The sequence below is a fragment of the Cyrtonyx montezumae genome, unplaced genomic scaffold (genome assembly GCF_038088225.1).
Source record: "Cyrtonyx montezumae isolate F1298 unplaced genomic scaffold, pur_monq_1.0 scaffold_8, whole genome shotgun sequence".
In the NCBI taxonomy this organism is placed as follows: Eukaryota; Metazoa; Chordata; class Aves; order Galliformes; family Odontophoridae; genus Cyrtonyx; species Cyrtonyx montezumae.
This window is the reverse complement of record NW_027072089.1, coordinates 100,136,271-100,163,893: the sequence shown is the minus strand read 5'-3', so window position 1 is coordinate 100,163,893 and position 27,623 is coordinate 100,136,271. Positions and strand designations below refer to the sequence as shown.

Genomic DNA, 27,623 nt, shown 5'->3' with positions numbered 1-27,623 from the left:
TTCTTTTAACTGATTTTTTTCTTTTGCTACTGCTATTGTTAAATGCCAACATTTACATGTGACTGCAATAAATTAGTGTCTTTTCCTCCACTTCTCTGATCCTGCCAGCTCTTCTTGGGAGGCTGTGGGAACATGGATCTTTCTTCCCTTCTGCCATCCCAAAGTCTTGCCATTGGAAGTTGCCTGACTACAATGTTAGTAGCTTCTGCAGGATATTTACATTTCATCTCCTTTTCTTATTTTGACAAGGTCTACAATATGACACTGGTGCCATCATTCTGTTGAAGGCATCATGTTTTTGTGACTGGATGCAGCATTGGTACCATGCGTCTGCTGACCCTGGAAATGAAACTTCTATCAGCTTCACTGGTAGTATTGTTTGTTGTGGAGCAGTAGTATTACTCTTTTTGATGATTTCTCACTTCTGTGATAACAAAGTTAGCTGTTTCTATAGCTGCTGTTGGCCTCTGATCCTCCTTTGCTCCCCACAGTAAAGTTCATAATAGTTTTGCTGTGTATTGAGCATGTAATCCAGTCAGCAATTATAGGTGACTGGAGGATGAAGTGCATCTTCTAGCAGATGGCTGGCACGAGGGCCTGTACACAGTCCTGTGCTTCATCTTCTGCTTCATGTTGGGGAAATTCTTCAAAGTCTGAAATTCATCCAAGTCACATATGTTGGTACACTCAAGTAGGTCATGCGATGAACTAGCTTGTCTCAGGAAAATTTGTGTGTAGAAAAACAAAAGCTTGGCCAAATGATTTGGTGTATCTGACAGACTGTGCTAGTATATAATATTTTTCAAATTAATACCTGCTTTTACTGATACTAATTCTGCATATCTTACTGGATTTTTACTAGTTTCTCATCTATATAGATATAACAGTATTAAAATGAAAAATATTACTAGTGATTTTACTCAAGTCTAGCTCATATATGTTCCCAGAAAACAGCATTACAGACTCCATACTTGCTGTGTCTTGGTGACTCCCAGATCCAATAGTCAGCTTTGAATAACAAAATACCTTCAGAATGTTCAATTTTGACAAATTCCACAGGAATTCAAACATCATGTTCAGCTTTTTCATTCACAATAATGATTCTGCAAGCATAACTTCAATTCTGTTGACAATGCATGAGCCAAAAGAAAATTCAAATTGCCCTGTTTTCCAGAGCTTTACCACTTTGGAATACTAAAGTATAAACTTAAAAATTAGTTGGATGCTGTCCTCAGTTCAAGTGAAAAACCCATCTCATCCAATCAAGGATTTACCTTTTTTCACACTTACTGGAGTAAGTTCTAGATCACATTAAAGGCTTGTCTCTGAAAATCAATTAGCATGTCCCACTTTACACAGGTTTCTCTCAATATATTGTTCCAATTCGTACCTATCCTATCGGCCTACATGGGTACTGAAGGCAGACTGAGAAAATCTTTCATTTTCTAGAGTCTTCCTTAAAAATGGTTTAAATAGCATGCAAATTTTACAGCTCTGAAAACGAAGTTGTGATCAGACAAAGATTTGTTGGATTATAAAAGTACAAGTGTTTATTATGGCTGGTACTGAGAATAAACAGTTGCCTGCATATGCCAGCTACTATGGAAATATGTTTTTAAGTTCTAATGTGAGCTGTAAACCAAAGCTACTTCAGTTAAAAAAAATCAATACTTAAACTGTGGGGAGAAGTAGTTGGTGCCAGAGAAAACATTCCCATTTAATAATGTTTGAACATAGAGCTGTGATGCAGTTTGTAGCAAGGCAGTGAGAAAAACCCACAACTAATCCTTCATTGCAGCTGTCTGAACTTTTGGTTGTCTGCCATACTTTAAACAGCAACTTCTTTTTTCTGGTGACTCAAGACTTGAATGACCTAGTGTGGAGAGTTTAAGCTATACAAAAAAAAAGAAGTTGAGTAAGAAATAGCCAAAGTAAGTTGGGTTGCAGACCCCAGAAAACCAACGTTTTGTATCTTAAGTCCTCTTCAGTGCTTAAATAAAAATATTAAAATAAATAGATAGCTTTTTATTTATTTATTTTTGGCAAGGAAATATTCTGTGGTTTAGACACCCATCTCTCCTCCTGCCTCTCGTCTCTCTCCTTAGAGTACTGATGATGTATGGAAACTGAATTCTGTAGAGAATTCTGCCTTCTTTTTTTTTAAGTTTATAAATGTTAACTTTTTGTTGGTTAAAAAAAATAAAAAAATAAAAAACCTAAGTTCTCTTTGATTATTTTTAACTTTTTCTTCCCTTTGATGTTGCTTTTGGGCAGACCTTTTAAGCAGCATGAAGTTACAAATATGCTATTTTACTGATCACTTCTGCTAAGTAATGGAGCCTTGTTACTTTCAAATGGAAACACAGGAGACAGACCTGTAGCATTATGTGGCTACTAGATTTATGGAGAAAAAAAGGGGCTTTCTGCCTTTATGCCATTCTTATTATCACTTATCTGAAAAGGCATTAAACATTTGTGTATCATCCTGAACTGGTGGCAACCCTGTAGTTTGATGTGTCTTACAACTACCAAAATATTTCATGCTCTTTTTAAAATGGCCATACATGGCTATATATGATGATATTTCACAGTTAGTATTGTGTTAAATCTTTACAAATTACTGAGTATATAAAAAACTATGAATTATTTTCACTGAAGGAAAAAAATCAGTTTGTGCTGTCTTTATGACTGTGGCAGCAAATCCTTAACATAATACATTTTGAAGTACAGTATGCCATATATTATCACCTGGATGGCAAATGCCAACCATGGATATAAAGGAGGGGACTTCCAATTGAGATACTGAACGTCAATAATCTGTGATTCCAATGTTTCTGTATAAAGGGAAGCAAACGTCTGTTGGCTTCAAGGGCTTGAACCCCAAAACACCGCCAAGAGAAGGACTGGCTGTTGAGAAGACTCTCAGTAGCTGTGACACAACACCACTCATTGTCACTTATCATTCCACCTGGTAGCAAAGTCACACAGGACAGTGCCAGATACAGCAGGAGGTGAGCTCCTAGCCCATTTAATAGGATGGTCAACAAAGGAAAAGAGGAGAAACGTAGAAAATAATAGTCTTAATGCCTGTAAGTTTATTCCAGACAGCCTGTTGTAACATATGGATTCTGTAAAAGATGATAATACATGCTTTTCATCATAGGACAACACATTGATCTCTTAATGAGCAGATAGCTTCAGAAAAATCACATCTGATATTTTCCTCTGCAATTTTTCCCTTCCTAACATCAACCCACACCCAACACTTCTAGCTCTAACTACCTGTACAGTGCAATTCACCCCTGTATTTTGGCATTACCATCTTCTGATTTTGTATTTACTGTGCTGCCTGGTTTCATACAGAAAAATCCAGTTTATCATGCATGGACTGTTTCATCCCTCTTTTTGCCCGTTTTCCCAAATTCTGTGCATCATTCTGGTCAAATAAAAACTGTGACTACAAGCAGATGCCGTTGGATGGGAGTAGATGTTCAGAGCAGAACTGGGCTGGCAGTGAAAGCTGAATGCTTTTCAGCTAATTTTTCAGCACCAGAATGTCTTCTACAAGAATTATCCAAGTGACAGACTTCTTTTCTTCAGAAATGTGTGGGTGAACTGGATGATTTGCACAAGAACACACACAGCCATTTTCTATCCCTTTTCTATAACTCGATTTTTATTTAAATACCTCCAAAGTACTGTGTTAATATACACTTTCTTCTGGTTCATGAGTAACAAGTGTTTTCTATGTCTCAAATAATATCCCTGTACAGTTTATGTTTGTAATTATATTTTGAGTCTCATTTTTACAGTTCAGTTCCTGAACCAAACATTATTGACGTTTCATTTTGAATGATGCTACACAGAACTGCAACACATACTTGTACCGTTCAGTTAAACAATATTTTAATGGATGTTCCTGTGTTTATTTTTTCAGCATATGTCCTCAAGATTACACATGGTACATTTTAGTTGAATTAAGTCTCCATAAAGTTCCTTAGTGCGAAATCCATTGTTTTTTAAAAACACTGCTGCATAAAAAAAATAGTTTACAACAGAAATTCTAGGTTATTTCATATTCTAGAATGCATTAAAAGCTCGAAGTCATGCATATGTCAGAGAACACAGTATTTACATATCTGTACAGTGTCTGCTGGTCTACGTTTACTGTGGTTTTTGCCAGGCAATTAGATTCTTACCACTCTGAGGTCAAATTCTCCAAGATAACTTCTATCTGTTCTTTTAAAAACCCTTGGTTCCTTACTAGCATTGGGATTGATGGCTGTATTTGTGACGGGCCAAATGCTGCACTCCATTTTACAAAGTCTGCCTTCCATGGAGTTAGAGATGATTACCACTGTGATCATGAATGTGGATGAACTTCACCAAGTCACCTTTCCTTACTCCAATATTTTGCTGTGTTGAACTTCTTCAGCGTTTTGGCTAGGGCAGTAGAGTGGTGGATGCATTCACATAGAACCTGGAGATTATTACAGTTTCCAGGCTTTTTCCTGTTCATTCAGAAAGGTAAGGAAGTACTTCATAGTAAAGACATTAGAATTATATTAAAGGCTTCTAGAAAACATAATCCTCTCCTTCCATGGTTATTTTCAAGACTGTTTGAAATGGAACATGCTGCTGAAGAGACCTCTGTGTTTGTATACTAACATCCAGTTTAAGAGTCAAGTTTTTGCATTTTATCAACCGGATGTAATTTATCCCTTCCCTAAGTTCACTCTACATTTGAGACCACAAAAAGCAGCATTCCGTATGCATATGCATTTCCCATTGCCAGCCTTTGTCCCCTCCAGACCCCTCTTCAGCTGATGAAAAAGCGAAATGGTGAAAATCACTCATTGCACAGAGTTCATATGGCAGAAATATGAAACATGGCTTTGGCTGCCAGTGGTGCTACTGGCTTTGAATTAAAATTCAGTATCTTGGTCTGTCGCTGTCATGTTCAGAAAAGTGACTGACTTCAGGTTGGGTTCCTCTGCAAAGTGCTTCATCTCCATGTACTCTGTAATATGAGGCTATTCATCATAACACCTGAAATCAGCAATGCTCTGAGTCCTCTTCTGCTGATATTAAAGGAAGAATGGCCCACACAGTATTCTCTGAATTCCAGGGAGGCATCATCATTTCTATAAAAAGATTAGTATAAGAATGGCACTTCTTCACTAAGGCTAAAAGAGCACCTTCCATAAAAATACCTTAACGGTTTTTGGCTTGTTAAGTTCATAACATTGAAGAAAAGTACCTTAGTAATCATTGCAATACTATCCATTAAAGTATGGTAGCAAATAGTTTTTCTTTTTAAGACACGTCAGGCAATAATTTGCTATGGTGGTTTATCCTGACCAAGTTGGTCAGGTTCTCAAAAAAGGAACAAACACCAAATGTGTGGTTACTCTGAAAACATCCTTCTCCCCTCCTCCCCTCCTTCCTTCCCTGTTCCACTGAGAGTTGTCCAAGAAGGCCCGACCAGCCCTGCCATTAGATTATAATCAGGTAGCACAGAAATTAATCAATTAATTTATTATTAATAGGAGCAAAATGTAAAAGCAGAACAAACTGTAGATGTCCTAGCAAGCACACTGTGTCCTGCTAGTGTCTCCAAAAGACCTTTTGATAAAAACATACAGTTTCCTTAATTCTGAAAGGTCAGATATGCTAAACTGCAAATTCAAACAGATGATCTAACCTATTCTGTCTTCTGTGTACTTTTAGCATTTTTTTTCTTCTGCTTTCTGCACTGCTGGATTATAGTATCCATGAGTCATGTGATCCTTCTAGCATCATTATGTTCTTTTGACATCTAGCTTTTCTCCCAGAAGACCCTTGGTTAGACTTTCTGCATTTCAATATGTTGGTGGTGGTAGTGGTGGTAACAGTGATGCCTGGGCTGACACCTTCCATTTAGTTTATAGACAGAATTTTTCTGCTGCCGTTTTTTGAAAAACCACACAGCCAGTACAGCTGCAACCAGTAACAAGCACAGAAGAATCACAATTACTGCTATGACAGCACCTTTACTGGACTTGGGACAATCCTCTCCCTCACAAGGTTCAGAAGTGGGGACTGGCTTTTCTCCAAGGCCCTGGGTGAGATTTTCTTGCTCATCTAATTCTGGGGGTGATGTGTCAGCAAGGATATCTGGAGCCGGTGCAGTGGTTGCTACTTGTGCTGGGTAGGCTGTTGTTCCTTTTGTTTCTTCCTCAGTAGTATGATCAAAGGGGCTGGCCATCACAGAGGTTTCAGACATCGAAGTTCTTAAGCTGGTTATGTCCAACAGCAATGTTGTACTGGGCTCCTGAGTCACAGTTTCCAGAACTGTAGTTGGGTGGTCCCACGCAGCGTCATCATAACCTCTGCTCACACTTAAGTCCTCCAGACCACTCACTGATGTAAGCAGTACTGGTGTCTCTTTGACCACCTCGTCATCTACACTCGTTGTTGCTACCACAATCTGTGTTAAACCTTCCTCTGGAGCAGAGCTTCCATTGTCCAATTTTCTGACTTCAACATGATTTGGTTGGTCAGTTGTGAGGACAATATCTTCCTCTGTTCCCATCGATCCATCAACTTTATCCCCTTCCTCTTCATCATCCTCTACCACTTCTTGTGTTACTGGATAGCCATCTAACCATGACTCATCAGTAATAGGAACTGTATCTATCTCTTCCTTTGTATCATTAGCTGTGAGAATGGGTCCAATGGGAAAATCCTCACTGTCATAAAACATTTTGGCACCAGGTTCATCATAGGCTGTCTTCACTCCGATGTGGTTATCACCCTCAGAAAACTGTGCTTTAATGGAATCGTCTGTCTCTGTCTCTGATTCAGACTTGCTGAAAGCCTCTGATGGAAACCAAAATAAGTTCTTTTGGCTTAGGAGTGAAACAGGGGATTCAGTTGGTGCCCTACTTCCTTTTTCAGTAGTATCTATGTCCTGAGTAACCCCTTTGGTACTTCCAGTTCTTCCTTCCTCTGCCTTTTTACTGAAGGAAAGATGTTCTTGTTCCTGCTCTATTTCCTCTTTGCCATTGGCACGTTCATTCTCAGCAATATGTATTGATCTGTCATCAGGAAAATTATCTTCATAGTCAATATGTGCCTCAGTTTCATCTAGAAAAATTAAAAATAAAATAAGAAGCCAACGTTTAATTTCTCCAGAAAAATGCTGGAAGAAAGATGCACTGAGGCATGACTTTCAGACAGTATTTTTCATTCAGTGTTGTTTATTTGAAAAGGGGATGCTCCACAGTAAACTTGATAGTCAAGGTAATTTTTGAAAGAAAACAGAATAGGTGTCAATGCTAACTGCTAATATCTTATCTTTCCAGATTAAAAAAAAAAAAAGTATAAAATCAAAATAACTTAGAATTTTCAGGAATTTCTTAAAGATAAAACTTGTAAGTTTCACAGCAACTTCATCCCTTTTGAACCAGAAGGATTCTACTCAGTTCTGTGTGTTCAAATTTTTTATCATTACAGTATTTTTCTGAAATTACCTTGGTGCCGGGGTGAGAGGATACCTGGAGCCAAGGGAACTCAGTGGTAGTTTTCATCCTATAGCAGCTGCTCAGGGCTGCCTGAGGAAGAACTCTTCACCAAAGGTGACACTACATTCTGACTATCTTCAAATGAAGAAAGCAAGCTTGCACCCCCAACTGCAAGGGTAGAGGAGTCTGGCTCCAACACTTCAAACCTAACGCCTCAATATCAAGATATTATCATCTGCTTCTACTCTGCTTCCTATTTTAAGAATGTGAATATTACAAAATAAAATAAAATATGAAGAGGGAAAACAAAAACAAACAAACAAACAAATAACAGCAGGGCACAGTAGAGGGGTGGATTCTTCACAAAGTTGGAGTTTGATTTAGAAATATTCCCCCAGCCTCGCCAGACCTACCACTCACAGCAAAATAGCCTTAACTCAGAGCATGAAACCATCTTTGAATTTGAATGAAATAATGTACTGTAATTTATACTCTTCTAAACCCCTAGCCCAATGAAAAATTTTCCAAGCTAGACAGGATGGTTGATTTTCAGCTCACACAAATTTTACTCCATAGAAAGCTGATGTAATTGTGGAGATTTATGCTGGCATTAAAAGTCCTAGAAAATAGTGCCTTGGGATATGGAAAATAAAACAAACTGATTCAGGGTGAGAATTTTTCTTTTTAAGAGAGTGTTTAGTCTTTTGTGAAGACAGTGAAGCAATAAACCTGGCATGACATGGCAAACAAGAAATTAATAGAAGCTGTATTACAAATCAGTGCATTCATAAAGCCTTATCATTTTTGCCTTTTTACACTCAACCAACTTTGAATCACATTTTCGTCTGGGGCCCACCTCAATTTCCGAATGAGTCACATTCTCCTTGGAGACTCCTTCCCAGACTTCTGGCAGGGCCGTATTTGGTCTACTCTTAAGAAAGATTAGAGATATTGTCAAACCAGTCTGACCAAAACCACTTAGCAGTGATACAGCTCACACCAGCTTACTTTTTGCCAGAACAGCTTAAGCCAGGTGCCAGAACAGAATGAGTATTAGCAAAAGGTATTTTTCTTGGAACAGCATCTGGGACTACCATAAAGTGAAGTGGTTATGCTGAGGAAAATAAAACGTGTGACATAGTCTGTAGAGAGTTAATACCTATGTGAAAGTTACCATGAAGGAGAAGTGGATCTCACACAAGGATGCCTGATTCAGCCTACAACAAAACACAATCGAGCCAACAATGGGCATCTCTCCCTCTTGGTCCTGGTCTCCTCATCTGCTTGAAAAATATTCTAGATTCTCTCCAAAGCCGGAAAAAACTTCCCATGTGTGGGAAAGACAACTTAACAGGCTGCAATTCCTGCACTCAGAGTGGAAAGTTTCCTGGTAGGAATCTCACTTTTTGAATTTACCCAAACCCCCCTTCCAATAGTATCTCAGACCTTAATTAATGACTGGAGGGTACCTCTGAATACCAAAGCATTTTAGCAACATTTTTATGAAGCTCTGTGTGGGCCATTGCTATGTAACATTTATAATAAGCCATCAAATCCTAGCCTCACTTTGTTCCCTTGTCTCACACCCAAGCAATTTTTCTACCTAGTGCTCTCTTTGCATGGAAACAGTGCCTCATACCATTTTATCTTCTTAGCATACAGATCCTTGCTAGAACCTGGTGCCTGCCACACCTGTTTCACTAAAATCCAGTGTTCCTCAGGACAGCCTATAGCTGCCTATTGGATGTACCTGAACTGTAACACCATGATGTGAGAACTCACCATTTAACAAGTCCAGTGCTCGTCACACCAATCTGTCTTCACCTTTATGTTTTCTTTACCTCTAAACATTTTTACCACTCATTGATTTTTCAGACTTGAGTAATTCAGCAGAGGACAAAACACTAATTTTTATGTTATGGTATTCTAGTGCATGCACATACATCTGAGGAACAAAGATTACATTCACTAGCTTGTATCATTTCTTAGAGAACTATTCTTTGGTCAGCAAAATGCATGGGCGGATAAGCATTCATCTTAGTGACCAGTGTGGACCAGTGGTCAATGATTAATGACTGCAATAATACACTTGTATACAAAGCTCTGGCCCTTCAGTGCATACTTTCAGTCCTCTAGAAGAAAGTCCTGTGGAGACACATCAGGAAAGAGCATGTGCTCCTAAGGAAACACAAGTCCTGCATCTAGCAGAACATATTATGAGTTTGTTGAGCCATCAATCACATTCACAAATCTGCTGTCTTTTTGCCTCATCCTGTATGTATAGAAATGAATTGGTGCTTTCTTAGTGCTCAGCTGAGGAAAGAAAAAGCCCATTATAGCGTAAAGAGAGACTGAGATTGGACTTCATTATGCACTGCTTGTCACTGCATAAGGGAGTCTTGTTCTTTTTGACAATCAGATTATGGCCCAAGCTGCAAAGCTGCTATAATGTATTTTCATATGCAACCTCCTCTATTTGTATAGTTTACAGCAAAGACTATCAACATAACTAATGTTAGCTTATGGGATGTCAGAATGAAAGCAACTATTGAGCTCTCTAACCATCAAAGGAAATACAGACCCCTTGCTCTGAAACTTTGATTTATGTGATCCTGAATCGACTTACACAGTAATAATAGTCTATTCTTTCTCCTGGGCCTCAGACCTTCAAGTGGGGCTTGAACTTAGCATTTAGTGAGCTTGTGTTACCATGACATTTTTTTAAATCAGCTGTGAGCATGATTTTCCAGGAACAGATTGCACGACTTTTACACTTTTCTTTGCTCAGCTCCTCAGTCTTTCTAGAGCTTTCTAGTTCTCTGAATTTCAGCCTGAGAACTGAAGAGCACTAACTACAGTAGATTCAGCTCCACCTCTTACCCAAATAGTTGTAACCTTTATTTACATGCATTTTAAAGACTGCTAGCAACTGATTTAAAAGTGTTTGCACCTTCCTGGCCAGGAAGATCTGGTTTTAAGAGGAGCCAACACTGAAATTAATTAGCTGGAGACAGAAATCTGTCTATATATGGTCATTGTTAGATCCTGCCCATACCATCATCCTCTAGCAGACTGAAGGATCAGTGAGTTTTTCTTCACTGTCTGAGGGATTACTGAGGCTGAAATGAACATTTTCCAGTAACAGATGCTGAAATGGCATACTACCAAAGATGTGAAGCTCAATTAAAAGGTAAAATCCTTTTAATTTAGACTCACCCTTTCTGGGAAGCATCCAGTCTCAAAAAGCTTTCATCTCCTTCAGCTTTGCTTCTAATGTGAAAACAGTGACCAAACATAGAGACAGGCAAAAACAAAGAGTCTCATTTTCCACACTCTAGGATCAGTTTAATTTTTCTTCTAGATAGCATATTGGCATCTGAACTCTATTTTGAGTGTTGCTATTTTGGACAACCATGAAGCACACTGCATATTTCAAGGAAGTATTTTTGGAGCACAGGAAATTGAAACTTGATTCTATGTAGACCATCACCATAAACATTTCTACTTATAAATACATCTTTATTCTAGGAATCTCAGAGTAGTTACAGCAAATATTAACACGCTGGCATCTGTCTTTAGAAGTGGGAAGGGAAAGAGCTTTTACATGGATTTGCCTAAGATCTTTCAGGTTTGTGAGCTACAGCATCTTGAAGAATTATCCATTTGACTTGGATCAGGCTCAGGTGAATGAACACTCTTCTGTCAGATTAGCCAGAGCTCACTGGATATGGAATTGATGTTGCCTTTTTCACTTGCTGCAGCTATAAGAGGGAGGATGATTTGCAGTCTGGCAGAAAACCTGCTAGCATAAATACATAACTCATCATATTTTTTTAAACTAATTTAGTTTGGCAGAATTGTATCTTGTCAAATCGATATTTCACATTAATCTAATACAAGTGCAAAGTGACAGACCTGAAAAGAGAACCACGGTTTGTCATAACAATCATTTTGACAGGCCTTGGGTGTACTTTTTTGCTTATTTTACTTGTCTGTCACAGCTGTCCCTTTCCACTTAAAATTAATAAATAAAGCACTGAGAAATGAGATGAAAAGCCACAGACGTTGTTTTACCCTTCCCACTGAAAAATTAAAAAATTAAAAAAGGGAATTAAATGATGGTGGCTAGTCATGCTCATACACCACATGAATGTGAATCAAAATTTCTCTTGAAAATTCAGAAAACATCACTTGAAGTAATGAGAGCAGGCAAAAAAAAAAAAAAAAGACTGGGGGCTGTAGATGAAGTTTCCAGCAGTGTTCAAAGTAATCTGATCCATTGCTATGCTGAAATCAGGAGCATGTCCTCTGTGTGGAAAAACCAGACCAGCACCAAGTGTGCAAGGAAGGCACCCAAGGACTGATACTGGAGAGACTCCTCAGATATGCAGAAGATAAGACTTCTACCATCTCAAGCTTATAAGTGAAGTCCCCATCAAAAAAAAAAAAAGCAGTCAAGTGAAAAAGATAAATAAAGTATTTTCTTCCCATCCAATTTTAAGGTAGAGATTACAGAATTGCATGGGTCAGAAGGAACCTCAAGAGATCAGCATGATCTTCCAGTCTTCCAATTTGCCTTTGTTTTTAGGAAGCAAACTCTGTTGGATGCTTATCCAACCTCATGTTGTGCAGCCCTGACTCCCCCATGGAACACCAGTATTAACACTGTTGACATTGAACAAATAGCTCATACCTGGGAAAAACAGGGGAAAAGAAAAGGATGTAATTTAGCAACTGCCATCAGTGTGCTCTTGCAGCCCAGAAGGCCAACGGTATCTTGGGCTGTATCAGAAGAGAGGTGACCTGCAGAGAGAAGGAGGGCATGGTCCCCCACGGCTCTGCCCTTGTGAGGCCCCACCTGGAGCACTGTATCCAGGTCTGGGCATCCAGCACAGGAAGGACATGGAGCAGCCCAGAGAAGCTGTGGGTGCCCGATCCCTGGAGGCACTGAAGGTCAGGCTTGATGGGGCCCTGGGGTGCCTGGTCTGGTAGGGTGGCAGCCCTGCCCAAGGCACAGGGGTTAGAACTGCACAATCTTTGAGGTCTCTTTCAAACCAAGACATTCTATTATTCTGTGAACTGCCAGTTTGGTCTCGGTGCATGCAGGGCAGCCACGTCATGGCATATACTGTCTGCTTTCAGACCTTACTACAATGCCAATCTTCAGGTTATATTTTGCAAAACAAATTTGTTTTCTCCACAGAAATAGAAAAAATAATAAACGGCAAAAACATGTATTTATGTATTTCTCTGTTCTCTGCTTAAGGTTGCTTTGTTGGGTTGAATACCCCAGTGTTTTAGCTAGAACACAGTGTCTTTTTATGATGAGAAATTGCAGGAAACACCAACTATGCAGAACCACTTTTAACTTAAGAAATATCTTGATTGAAAACTGTACCCTCATGCATGAATGTGCATTAAAGCCGTTTGCAATACATTCTACCCTCCATTTTGATCATACCTTACTGTATGCAGAATCCACTTAATGTAACTCCTAAATGTCACCCATAGTCAAACTGTGACAAAATATTTTGGAATAAGTATGCATTAATGCATAGTACATTTTTTTTATCTTTAGATTGATGGATCTGCTAACTGAATAGTTGTACATTTATGTAGTGGGTGCCAGAATGGACCATTTCTATTCTGACTGTTTGAAAACAAAGAGGAGAGCTGAACATAAAGCTGCTTCCATGAGCAGCTTTACACATTATGTTTAGCTGCTGGTAAGGTTCTCAACTCTGACTCTGCTCTGGATGTGCAACTTACAGACAGCAGGATCAACGCTTTTACACTAATGCAGGAAACATACAGTCCCTGCTGTTTAGACAGGTATTCATCTTGGAAAGCTATGCATAATGATGTGGGAGTCACCAGCAAGGGCTGTATGACACACCAATAACACCTGCAAATCTCAAGATGTTTGATGAAGCCAGGTGATTATTATCAGTGTTTCATAAATGTACTGGATGAAGCAGCACAGAATAGCACAGTGACTTGCCCATTGTCTCATCATCACAGAATTTAGGAGTAGGGCTGACTTTTTTTAATACTCTGATGGCCATTTTCCCCCTGTGGCTGCATCTGCTCAAAGCGCTGGGGCTACCTCAATCCTCCAGCTGCTCACTCAGAGAACACTCAACATCAGGGAACCTTATCATCTTACCAATCTCTAAGCATAGCACTTAGATGTTCACTGAAGTTCCTTTGCGATCATCTTTCCTCTGCTGTCAGCTGGTGAGAACAGAAACATTGCCGTCTGCCAACAGGGACATAAATTCTCCCTTAAGTCCCGTTATTAGCCTTCATGATAGAGAAGTTACTCTCTTGCCTCCAAGCACTTAGAAATCACTGTGTCTGCTGTCTCCTGGAGTACTTACATAATAATTATTCTCCTCTCTACTATGACCCCAAAATATCTGTCAACTGTAAATCAGGCTTCTTTTAATTAAATTCAATTTTTTTGTTCTTTTTGACTGAATTTCACTTTTTAATAATGAACTCTAGCATCAATAAAACACACTTCACAATTCTTTAAGAAAGGAAGCTTCTCAAGAAGACTGATCAGGAGGGTTGAATATATAATTAATAATGATTCAGCGAACATATTTTCTACCTCAGGTGCTTAAAGTGTTTTAAAAACACTAACCAAAGGCAGTCCCTCAGCATGAAATCTACATTTAAATCATTTTAAAAATCATAATCCTCAATGTTACATCTGCTCCCAAGTTCCCTTGTTGATGTTTGTGATTTTACAGCCACACTTTCCTATTTCTTTTAAAAATATTTTTCTCTCCCCTGTGGCTGTGTGAAAGGCTGAGGCAAAATAGGGGAAATGGATTATTTATCCAGGGAAAACAGTGAAACACACACAACTTAAATGGCCTGATTCTTTCCCATTCTTACTCTGATGTAAAACAGTTTTATTTCTACATGTGAGGAAACTGGCATTTTCATAGTGAAGGAAAAAGTGTTGATTTGGTGCAGATTGAGGTAGATTTGGCTCCACTGGGTTATAAGATATAGATTTCCTTCTTCCCTTCTCTAACTCCACATTCCCCATATTTCCTGCAGTATTTTACTTCATCTTAATTACTATTAGAAATAACAGTTCTGGAAGCTGAAGATGTCCAGAAAGATGTCAGAAACATTTTTGGTAGTCGGATAGTTCTGAATACCTGGTTCCTTAGTGCACAGACAATTCATTGCCACTCAGAGATAAATTTCCTTCTGATTATTTCTACCTGGTGGTGTATACCCACAAGTAAGAACAATTCCTTGCAAGAACACAGTCATTAAGGAACATGTCAGCAGATGTGTGGACTTCAGCCTATGAGATCACTTGGCTTCAGTTTTCAACTTGTCCACTCCACTCGCTCAGCTGTAAAACAGCTGCCCATTCCTTCATTAAAAAGGGATCTCTACGATCACAAAAATAATCTTAAAGATGTGATGATATCCTCTATAAAAATAAACATTTTAAAAAATTCTAAGGTTATCAGATTACCATTCTTAAATATTGAAGCAATTCTAAACTTTATGCAAGGAATGAAATAATGTAAGAAAGAGAATGAGAAAGTAGAATCCTGATTGCACACAAGTAAGAATTCCCAGCAGTATTTATTTTATCTTTAAACAAAGGGAAACATCAAAGTTTGTTGCAGAACCTAACTGATGTACAAGGGCTGCACTGAAATTAATGCCTCACATTTTATTATGTTGAGCCATGACATCTGAGGCAGAAGTTGATGGGACAGCAGTAGAGGTAGAACCTTCCCACCAATATCCTATTACATTTTGTTGCCATTCCACACATGGCAGCAGAAGGGAAATCTGACAAAATGGCATCTGGCATGGAAGTGCATCTAAAGAAAAGGTGTGACACTGAATCCCTCCATGTGGAAAAAATGGTGCCCAGTGGCATTCATTAACACTTGCTGAATGTTTATGAAGACCAAACAGTGGATGTGAGCACAATAAGGCAGTGGGTGATGTGTTTCAGGAGTGGAAGGAAAGATGAGCTGTATTCTGTGCACAGCTGCCACACCACAAAGGAAAGAGTGCCTTGATCCACATAAACCAGTGGATTATGACCAGGAAAATGTTTACAGAGCTGAATATCAGTTCAATCTGTCAGAAATTACAGTTATAATGTTGGAATTTCAAAAGTTTGACCAGCTTACAAATGCTCACACTGGAGCAGAAAGAACACTGCGTGCAAGTTCACTAACAACTACTGAACAAAAATGAGACTGAAAGTGGCAGTTCCCTGGATCACATCATTAGTGGTGACGAGATATGGTGTCGCTACTACAGTCCAGATTCAAAGTAATAGTCCAGGGAATTCCAAGTGAATTCCCCATTAAAGGAATATTTCAAGACACAGCCCCTAGTGCATGAAGTGATGTGCACTGTCTTTTGGAATAGAGGTGGTATGATCCTTCTGGATTTCCTGGAAACCAAAGAAACCTTTTGCTCAGATCACTATAACATGATGCTGACTAGGCTGACTATTCAAATTGGGCCAAATAAGACTACCCTCCTCTTAAACGCAATAACGCCATGCCCTTTGCCAGTTTGAAAATGGTGGAGCATACTGCCAATCCTGGCTAGACTGTTCTACTACACCCACTGCATAGTCTTGATTTTGTGCCTTCTGATGGCCATCTATTTAGGCCAATGAAAGATGGACTACATGGGTGTAGGGTGAATACTCCAAAAGAATAGTACCCACACAAAATAATTAAGGTAGACAGTATGTTTCTGTATGGCTTACACAGATCACATAAAGACACTAAAAAAATTAGGAAGGGCTCATATATCAATGAAGGTCAGGGCTCACCTGGAACTCCACACAAGAGGGATCTCTAACAAGAGACCCTTCCCCAGTGGTGGTCAGCCCTTAAATGGGGTCTGGGAGAGGTGGAGCCAGACTCCACCCCCTCCAGTCACACAGGTGAACTGTCTTCACCTGTGCTCCTGCAGCTGACTCAGTGCTCACCTCAGGTGATCAATCAGTGGTTCAGGTCATGATTCAACAGTTCCCATACAAAGGGCAACGTTTTCCTACTAACATCATCATTGCCATTGTAGCAGCTGTGAAACAGTGGGTCATTTCCAGTGGTGCAGGTTTTTATGAGTGTGGCATGCAGGCTCTTGTTTATTGCTGATGAAAATGTATAGATAATGGTGGTGACTACATTTAAAATTAGTGTTTTGTAACTGAAAATTTGCTTTATGTTTGTATTTGTTGTAGTTACCACAGAAATAAATAGATATTACTTTCAGAGCGACCTATGTATAAAGATAGATGTTTTTGAATATCCATGGAAGGCCAGTATTATAATTTCCTAGAGGCTTTTTTCTATTGTGGTTTCCTTTTCTGATTTGTTTTTATCAAAGACCTATTCCTTGAGTCAAGCTATTTGATAATATAATCCATTTTCATTGCTTCTAAGGGAGTAAATATCTGGGTAGCCACTGATTTGCTTTCAGAGAAATATCCTGAAAGCATAGTGCATCATAAAAATTGTGTATTTTTTAATAATGCAAATTAAAAAATAACGCTTTTCTTTTTTCAGCCTTTCAATCTCACTGCCTAAATGGTAAACCGTATTTGTGTGGATTACTGCCAATCTGTCACAGACTTCTCCTGTGGTAGAGCCATTTCTCTTAACTTAATACGTCTTTAATTTTCCTAACTTACCAAAATAAAATGGTATTTATCATATATGTAAGTCTGGAATTTCAAGAGTGCTAGAACAGCTACTATGGAAGTTCAGCCAGACTGGCTTCCCATTAGCCAGTGGACAAAGCATGGGGCTTAAAATACAGACAACCACCGTACTACCTATTTGCATCCCAAATGAAACCCAAGAACACTTGAAGGGCAGACAGGTTTATTCAACCTAGCAATGAGAAAAGGCACTAAACTAAAACTTCATAAAACCCAACCCACGTACTACCAGCAATTTAAAAAATGCTAATAGATGTTTTTGCAGATGGAGTGAGTTTCCCTCTCAGCACACCCTACCACAGCTGAAGCTGCAGACACTGTCACCCTCACCATGGTCTAGAAGCCCAAACAGCCTGAGCTGGGGGCTTGGATGGTGGTAGCCATCTTATGGCACAATCTGCAAATACAGAATGGGGAAATACTGAGGTATGGGTCTGCTATGTCCTTGAATAGTATTGACCCCCATCTCTGTTAGGTATTTTCTCATTTCTGGAAGGAAAATCTTATCTTTGGGACCTCAGTATGTATCATCGTAATTAGATACAAGGCTGGTGATCAGCTGATAAAGCCACAGACTGCCTCAGCTTGCCTATGGTTAGGAAAGAAGTTATTTGTGTGCAGGCCATGCTTAGTGTCTTCCTGCAAAAAGATAGCAGCTTTTATCTGTGCTTGCTTTGGGCTCCCAAAAACAAGAACAAACACCGAGTTTTCATTTCAATAGCCTGTTCTGTAGCAACTCTGTGGCTTCATGTGAAAATAAACACAGCAAAAGATATACAAAACCTGCATTGTGCACTCCATCTGGTAAACAATGTCTTTGGCTCACTGACACTGACTGGGCATGACGCCTCTCAAAGTACACTAAAAGAAATACCTCTGATATTTGTTGTAACATTAGCAGTAACCCCCTTCCTAGAGTAAACAAAGCAAGCACACTGAAAAGTTACAAACTTCATCCAGTATCAGAATGAATGCACACAAGATCATAAAGATCAAAATCACACAGAAATCCAGACAGGGTCTGATTCTGCTATTAAATACATGGATGAAGAATCTTCCCAAAGGCTTATTGCCAGTAACTAAAAACAACATTCAATAGTAAAGAAAAAGGCTATCGTGGGAAATATAAGGAAGACAGTGGTGTGGAAGGCAAGAGCTGACTGAAAGCCCGAACATAATAGTTAGTGAATCCCTGAAATGGGTTCAGCAAATAGAGAGAGGATAAAAATGGCTCCCTGTGCCAGGCTTACCTTTGACACAGGCTTGCACCTGCCCATACCACTCCCCACAGCTGTCGCAGAGCAGCGTGAATGCCGTCTCCTTGTTGCCCATGACATACCCTTGGGCACAAACGTACAGCAGCTCATCCCCCATTTCAAAGCCAGTGTGGCCATGCAGGATGGTGTGAGGGAAGGATGGAGGGTCCTCCGCACGGCTTGTCTGAAAGGAGGAAAGAAACAAGGTTGAAGAGGTCTCTCAATGGCCTTTATCTGCAGTGTGAAGAATGTGGCCTAAATAGCGACCTGAGGACAAACTTACAAAAACCAGTACATCTCGTCTGATTCACATTCTTACACTCCATTGTAACTGTTTTCAATTGTAAATTGAAACTGCAATTGGGACGGTATGTCCTGGGCTATGACTGTGATGCGGTAACTGGAACAGATTTTACTGATGTGCAACACCAACACATCTAAAGGGAGTTTGCTTCCTACCAGTCAGCTCACATGCTCAGTCTCCACTATCTGCTTTTGCAAAGCTTGAGTAGGACTGGAAAGCAAAAGCCTGGACATGCTAATTTTTCTTAACTGCAAGCTAGATTCTGCAATTGTTCAAGACTGGCACTTTAATATCCATTAGATGGAGAAATGACTGAGTCCATGTCATAGAAAGGAAATGCCCAGAAGGACAAATCTTCTAGACATTCTTCAAATCAGACGTTTGTTCTCAGATACTCAATTTTCCCATAAGAGACTCCTAACTTGTAATAAGTGGTTACTTGTGCTCTTCAATTAACAAAACCTAGTAATAGCTTTACTCTCAGTGAGCTAAATTTATCATATATAAAATCTGATAGGGTATTATTTAATAATATTTCTGCTGACAGCACCAAGAACCAGGAAGTGAAAATTACAGCCAAGAATATAAAAATGGTATCCAGTTTTTTGTTCTAAACGTCGGAAGCACAGGTAGGAAACAAACAGACCACTGTCAACACCAGCATAAACCAAATTTTAATTCTCTTTTTAGGTTTAAACAATCCCAGCTATTGTTAATAGTGTGAGTGAGGTCTTCCAGAGAACTGATAGGCACTGCAATTTCTCTTCTCTCAAAAGAATTTGCCATGACCCCTTTTTTCCAGACTTTTTACCACCCCTTCTGTAATACATACCTCCTGCTTACAGAAGAAAGAAAGAAAGAAAGAAAGAAAGAAAGAAAGAAAGAAAGAAAAGAAAGAAAGAAAGAAAGAAAGAAAGAAAGAAAGAAAGAAAGAAAGAAAGAAAGAAAGAAAGAAAGAAAGAAGAAAGAAGAAAGAAAGAAAGAAAGAAAGAAAGAAGAAAGAAAGAAAGAAAGAAAGAAAAAGAAAAAGAAAGAAAGAAAAAGAAAGAAAGAAAGAAAGAAAGAAAGAAAGAAAGAAAGAAAGAAAGAAAGAAAGAAAGAAAGAAAGAAAGAAAGAAAGAAAGAAAGAAAGAAAGAAAAAGAAAGAAAGAAAAAGAAAGAAAGAAGAAAGAAAGAAAGAAAGAAGAAAGAAAGAAAGAAAGAAAGAAAGAAAGAAAGAAAGAAAGAAGAAGAAAGAAAGAAAGAAAGAAAGAAAGAAAGAAAGAAAGAAAGAAAGAAAGAAAGAGAAAGAAAGAAAGAAAGAAAGAAAGAAAGAAAGAAAGAAAGAAAGAAAGAAAGAAAGAAAGAAAGAAAGAAAGAAAGAAAATTAAAGAGCAACCAACAGTGACAACCCTCCAGTGCAAAAACTTGGTCTGACAAAGAGACCCAAAAGTCAAAGTGTGTAGTGTTGGTAAAATGAAATTTTTATAATATTTTTCAGATCTGGGACTTTTTCCAGTGACTCTAAAAACTCTTATTGACAGTAGAAGAAAAACAAAAACAAAAACATAGAACCTAATACTCAATTTGCCAAAATAATCAAAGATTCAAAAATCTGCTTTTGTCTTGATACAGAGCAACAAAAATAAAAAGGCTAGTAGACAACAGCTCAGCAGTTCTGATAATTATTCAGGATATGGGAAGCCAAGGGTTAGGTCAGTGTCCTAGTATTGATCTCTCCTGTACCTGTTTGCTTGGATACAAAAAGCTAACTATATAGTTGGCTATGAAAAAATTATGTTCCATGAAAAGACTTTTGTTTGGAAGGTGACCTCCAAGACTGTGCTCTTTAAAAAGAGAAATGTTTTCAGAGAACACCTCTGCTACTTTACTGGAGCCTGCTTTTGGGACAGCATCTACACTGCTGTCCTAACAACAACAAATGAACAACATTTCCATTGATACCACTTCATATTTGCAGTTTTGAACAAGTGATAGTTCTTACTGAAAGAAAATAGACTTTTTTTCCAATCCAATTTTTGCAGAAGCTCAGACTGTCTTGCCACAGAGCAAGCCTGTGGGCATCCTGCAGGATCCCCTTGAGTTCCGGAGTCCCCACCACCTACATGCTTCATGTAAATAAATGCTTATGTAGAAATATCATGTGTTTATGTTGACTGTTATTTTCCTCATAATGCAGTGAACATCGTGTGATAAAAATCCATGCTCTGTGAAAGTTCTTTTCAATCAGGGCCTTAGAAATTGATGGCTAACCACATCTCAACTGGGTATTCTGAAAAACATCTGCCACTAATTTAAGGGACACGCCTACTGAAGTCAGAGCTTTGAAGTCTATTCTCTGTACCGTACACATACATATACTGTCTAACACCTTCAGAAGTTAGTGGGAGTTATGCACACACACATGGACAGAAAAAACAAGCTCTTGAGGCTACACAAAGCTCAGTTTATGCACAGTCTTCTGGAGGTTTGGCATCTGAGGAAGTGAGGAGTAGTTAGCAGCTAATGCGCTTCCTGTGAGCCAGTAGGATGAATAGAGATTGATGTGGATGAAAGGAGTAAAAAATATTTTATTGCCTCATAGGAAGGCTATAGACCCCTGCATTTCATGTACTTTATTTATGCAGTCACTTTCATCTGTACAAATGGGAACTGTGTATCTGCTCTGAGGGAAGTATTGGTCCCAAGGTTGTATGGGACAAATACATGTCAGAGAGTATTCTTATCTACAAAGCCTTGCTTGTCAGTTATTTGGCCAAAGGAAGCAGAAAAATAACACACTGACTAAATACATTTACATTATGTCAAATGCATTTTTAAAAGCACGTTATAGTCTTCCAGGAAAAGAAAGCAAGCTGAAGGGAGCCTTATTGTAAAATCTGGCAATAGATGTGATCACAGAGAATAATGAAATCCTGAAAGAGAGATCAGGCTGGTGTGCAAATGGAAAGAAAAAGAGATGTTAAAGGTATTCCTGGATGAACAGTGTGCGTGGAACTTTTGAATCTCTCATAAGAGATGTTGAAAGGTAGTACCTTTGCTGCAGAGTGGACAGGATTAAGGGGCAACTGATACCTTGCAGATAAACACCAGCTCCTACATTCACGTTGCTGTTGTCCTCTCATGTGAGAAGTAAGGAAATTTTCAGAGCTGCATCTTACAGACCTTAACCCTGCTGCAGTCTCAGTTGCTATGACAATTTCTTCTCAGCGCTTCATCAAATCTGCTTGTTTTGGAACAAGCACAGAAGTGATATTGGCATCAGACTGAGATACTTCTGGGGACATGCTTCAGGTCTTTGTTTGCAGCTTTTGTAGAGGCAGATCATGGGTCTGTTTGGAAGAGCAGCCTGCACTCCATGTTGGCATTCAGGCTGGGAGAGAGGAGGGAGATCAAGGCCACAAAGTGTGACAGAGGGTGTGCTGGCAGCAGCTTGTCGTTTCAAGGAACAGCAGAGGTCTGTTTTAGGGTAACTACAGAGGTTGCCTGGAGTGGTGACTGTAGTAGATGAGGATGGGGCTTCGCCTGTGTTGTGAGAGCACTCTCCAACTGGAGCATTGCTTTTTGTCTTCTCTGTCCTCTCATAAACCAGTGACTATGTTGTTGCCTGCTATAAGATGAGCCCAGAGCATGCTTCCAATTACAAAAGCCCAGCGTGCTCAATTATATCCCCTCAAAACTCTGGCCACGTATAGAAGACCTCATGCTCTGCCCACTTGTGCAAGACTACACGCTCAAACCTGTAAACCCAGATTCCATTTCCAGATATCATGACACTCACTCAGTTTACCTCAGAGAGCTCTGAGCTCTAGTGCCAGCTGTGAACAGACTTGGTGGGTGACCATCTGGATGCCATTTTATGAAAAAAGACGTGGTGCAAATCTGCCCCATGCATTGACAGTGAAGCCCAACACCTAACAGAACTCTATACATGAACAACTGAGCCCTAGTAAGCAAGGATGGATTAGGTTATGCAGCAAAAAAACATAACGCAGATACACAGAAATATGCAATTACATGGAATAACCTCACATCAGCAGTAATTTGGGCATTGACTATCTTCTGGAGTGGCAATCCCCACCAGAGTCAATACACATGACTGGAATTCAGGATAGAGGCAAACAGGAATAAATGGCACAGCAAGGATGTAAGTGTTTAGCATAGACATGTTTGCCAGGGCTAGTGATGATTCTGGTGATGAACCTGTCAAGAGACTTAGCTATTATTTTACAAGAAATTTAAAACACTTCTTGTTAACTGATTTAGCATATTCTGTCTTGATTGGCCTTAAGGAATTATGACCCCTCTGAAGAGGAAATTTAATGTCAAACCATGTGTGGAAAGGAGCTTATGACATAAGACTTCTGGCAAAGTAGACATGAGACACTTTAAGGAAACAACATCCTTCCTCCCCAGTCCAGAAACAGTTTTCTCAATTTAAACTACAAGTAACTCAACAGTTTGTAAAGATTTTTAGTGACATCTTCATATAATACTGTCTAGGGAAAGGACACACAAATAGCAAAGGAAAAAAAATAAACTCAAAATAGATGCAGACTTCAGCTTCCACACCACCCAGCAAAGCTGCAAATCTACTGAAATTTGATTACCTACAATAGCTACTTTACCAGTGTACCATGCTCTGAAAGCTGACACGAAACATCCTCTTTGACATAAAACATTCCCTTTTACAACTGTCCAATTCAGCAGAGTTTTTCCGAAAAGACCACTGGAATTCATAGGATGTCATCTTGTCATTAAGAAATTGGAAAACACAACTTTTAGAGCTCAGCCCTGTAAAAGATGTGTGTGGATGTTTGTTTTTCTTCTTGATTGCAGAGACACTGAAGCATATGGAATTTTTCAGTTTGGGTAAAAATACTGAGTGCAAATAAAGTACAAAAATCAAACATAGCCAATGTGAGTACTGCTTGTAAGCTACTGATGTTCGGATGCCAATACCTCTTTCCTCAGATAGGGCTAGTAAAACTAACTTCATTGACTGGTTTAAATGACATCACCAGGTAGCTGGAAATTCACTATCAGCTATGTGCAAAGCTCTGGTAAAGAAATCTGTAGCAATAAAGTAAAAAACAAAAACAAAAAAAAAACATATCCATGGGAAGTCATGATACATTAGAAGAAATGCCTTAAATATAAAGCAAATTGTAGTTTGATGGCTTGCTCTTTTTTTAATTTTTACTGCTGAAAAAGGCAAACTGAAATATGTATATAAACCATCAACTTTTGGTGGGTATCTGGAGCCAGCAGTCATGTTGAACAAAGTTTGATTTGCATTCATGCTGTTAGCTACCACAATTTGCTGCCTGTTTACTTTTTCTATGATGGCAGCAAATCAAAGCCATACAGAACAGAGGTCTTACTTGTTCCCTATAAATACCAGTTGTCACCAAAAGAAAGAACCAGTAAAACTTGGAAAGGATGAACAAAGAGATTATTCCTTTGTTGTGCTAAAAAAAAATACAAGAAAGATAATCAAAATGATTATATAGAAATAAAATGGAATGCTATGTTTTCCTTAAAAAATAAAGTAAAATAAATAAAGATCTGATAGTAAAAAAATTCATCCTCATGTATTTCTGTTGTTCTTGTTTTCTTTCTTTTATACTTATATGTGTTTACCTGTGAGTTTTGATAGAGAATAAATACACGTACTGTGGGCCAGATATGATTTGCATGTTCAGACTTCACTTTCACAATAGGCAGAGCCTACTATATTTTTAAGTAATTTTTGGCACTTAGAGTTGAGAGAGAAACTTGGTGATCTCAGAGATTACAAACAAGCATAGAACTGTCTTCCTAACTAACAACTGCATGAAATACTTGTTTCTGAGAAACTGAGGAGACATACCATTTCTCTGTATTCTGAAAATGACAGCAATACTTAACAGCATTCATAAAACATAACAGCTACATTCTTCTCTGCAAAACATAACTCCTGGTATCAAAGGCTGCTGTGATTCTTTATTTTGTACATAACCAAATTCATTCCAGAAGCATTAAAAAGTTGTATCTGTCTCTTCAGGAATTTTACATGCAAAGGCCTGATCCTGTAAGCATATGACCATTGACCCAACTGTTGAAGCATACTGAGGTGTATGCTTCAGCTGAACTCAGTCACGGGCTAAATGATAGTTGACTAAAGAGTCATTGTAAATCAAGGCCTAAGAGGGCAATTTTGCAGTGATTTGTGCTAGAAGTTTGGATAGGTGGATTGAGATGCCCTTTGCACAGCCCTAGGGACAAAAAATAGAGCTGTTAAGCATTATGATCGTAGAACCATAGAATCACTCAGGTTGGAAAAGACCTCAAAGATCATCAAGTCCAACCACAACCTAACCATAGTATCTTAAGTCTAACAGCCCTCCACTAAATCATGGCTCTGAGCATCACATCCAAACAATTTTTAAACACATTCAGAGATGGTGACTCAACCACCTCCCTGGGAGACCCTATTCCAGTGCTCAACAGCCCTTTCTGTAAAGAAGTGTTTCTCTACATCCAACCTGAACTTACCCTGGCGCAACCCTTGGCCATTTCCTCAAGTCCTGTCACCAGTGAGAAGAGATCAACTCCACTCTCGCTGTAAGTACCTTTCAGACACTGGAAGAGAGCTATAAGATCTCCCCTCAGCCTGCTTTTTCCCAGACTAAACAGCCCCAGTTCCTTCAGTCTCTCCTCTAGGGCATATTCTCCAAGCCCTTCACAAGCCTTGTTGCCCTTCTTTGGACCTGCTCCAGCACCTGACACAAAACTTCACCTTATGACTTTCTCTCAAACATCATCTCTGCATACAAATATGTATCTCTATATATATTATAGATTCAAAGAAGAGGGAGCTTTACCGTCATCTGGAAATGTTTTTGTATTTAAGTAATATTTGATGAGTATATTGGCATGATCATTCCATTCTGTCATCAGGAAACTCCCTACCTTGAACATGCTTATGAACAAGTTGCCTCTTTTTAGCAAATGATCTGATTGTTCCCTGAGTTTTAGCTGTGCAGTTTCTGGGTATTAAGTAGCACTCCTTTCCAACAAACACTGTCAGACTATATTCTTATTTTCACCACCTCCCCTTTACTGCCAGCAGCAAACAAATACAAAATGCAAGCACAGTTCCTTCCCCATGTGTAAGGGCAGAAGCAGCAGGTGGAGAAGGATAGGGGAGCATAGGGTACAATGGGACAGTGGTGGTCACAGCAATGACTTCAGCCTGCCACAGCTGCCTGACCCTTTGCAAGTATTTTCTCTTTGGGTGGATACTGACAAAAGAGAGATTTGAAGGAAGACAATGAGGTAGTTTTGCAGATGTTTACAGGGAGCTGCTCTTATATGTGAGAAGCCGCATGGCAGAAAGCACAAAGGTGCTTGTGTGACAGCATTAACAACTGGGTGACGAAGCTGGCACTGCTCGTAGCAACACAGAGCCTGAAGCTCATAGCATGGTGCTTATCTGAGAGGATGGCCAGTCAAACTCTGCAGTGTTTGAATGCCAAGGTGTAAATCACCACTGCCACATTTCACTTCAACTACATTTTCATTCTCTCTGCCGACACTCTTAGTCTAAATGCCCCCACTGTGTCATGAGCTTAGCATTTCTCAGTAAATGCCATCTACTTGCCCCCCTGCCCCCCTTCCCTGCTTTCCTTGAAACGAAATACAAAACTTCACTGCAGACACCAATAATGTGTTACAGGGGTTTCCAAACTTCTTTACACAATCATGTCTATCGTTAAAAAAAATTATGTTTTGCCTTTGGATTCCATTTTTCCTTGTACATTCTGGCATTTGAATCCCAAAATTTTAGCACCAACTTAAACCGGAAATAATTAGGTTATCAGAATCATCCACAATATTCTCTAGTGGACAAGACTGCAATTGTCAACAAAATAACAAACAAACATGTATACGGACAGATATGCAACAACACAGTGTTTCATGGCTGGAAGCCAGATTTCCAAATTACATTTAGTTAGAGTGCTGAGTGTGGGAGATGCTTCGGGTATATCAGATATGTTGGTGCCAGATATATCCTTTTCCATAAAGTGTGTTCTTTGAACACCAAAATGGTCTCTTTCAGATCAGCAGAGCTCTTTGAACTCACTAAACTGCAGCAAAGACAAATGGTAATGCAATTTATTCCCTGCAACCGATGTCTTTGTAGCAGTTTGCTCTCTCAGCAGGAGATTACTATAAAGATTTATTCCTTAATATCCCCATTCTGCCTCTCAGCAGTAGAAAAATTGAAGGCAAAACTTCTAATGTTTCAAGACAGCGATTACTGTGCATTATTTCAATAGTATATCAGTGCTGACCTTCATCCTTTACACAAAAAGCATCATAATGGTCATTCACAAAGGGATCGGTTTCAATTTTAACATCAATGGCTTTCACGCTCTGTTGTTTGCTGCCCGTCTTTCTGCATATTATTGTCCTAAAATAAAGAAGAAGAAGAAAAAAAATAATCAGAAATCTCCTGGAGTTGTACATGCAGGTGAAGTTTGGAGTCAGTAGTCAGGCTTTAGTTTTAGGCTTAGTTTAATTGTATAAGAGTCAGCACATAAGGCATTAGTATGGGAAGAACTATGAAAAAAGCCAAGGGAGAATTAGAAGTAATAAAAAAAAATGCTTGCTGTACATCAGTCCAAGGCATAGAAAGCAATAAAGGGTGTTTATCATATATTCTGTAATGCTTCTAAATATCAGACCAAGTCCCAGTGTATTTAAGTCTATATTCTGAGCACAAGTTTCAGTGATACAAATTCTCACCAGTGATATCTGGATAAAAAATGAATAGA

General features: G+C 39.0%; 1 protein-coding gene across 1 annotated transcript in view; it reads right to left on the bottom strand.

Annotated features, from left to right (window-relative positions):
• Positions 1-5,845: 5,845 nt before the first annotated feature.
• The window catches only part of SUSD5 (sushi domain containing 5), a 43,454-nt gene continuing 21,676 nt past the window's right edge, over positions 5,846-27,623 (bottom strand). Inside the window, 4 exon segments of the mRNA XM_065753378.1 lie at positions 5,846-7,128; positions 18,492-18,666; positions 18,668-18,681; positions 27,141-27,259. Coding sequence (XP_065609450.1) covers positions 5,846-7,128; positions 18,492-18,666; positions 18,668-18,681; positions 27,141-27,259 — 1,591 coding nt within the window.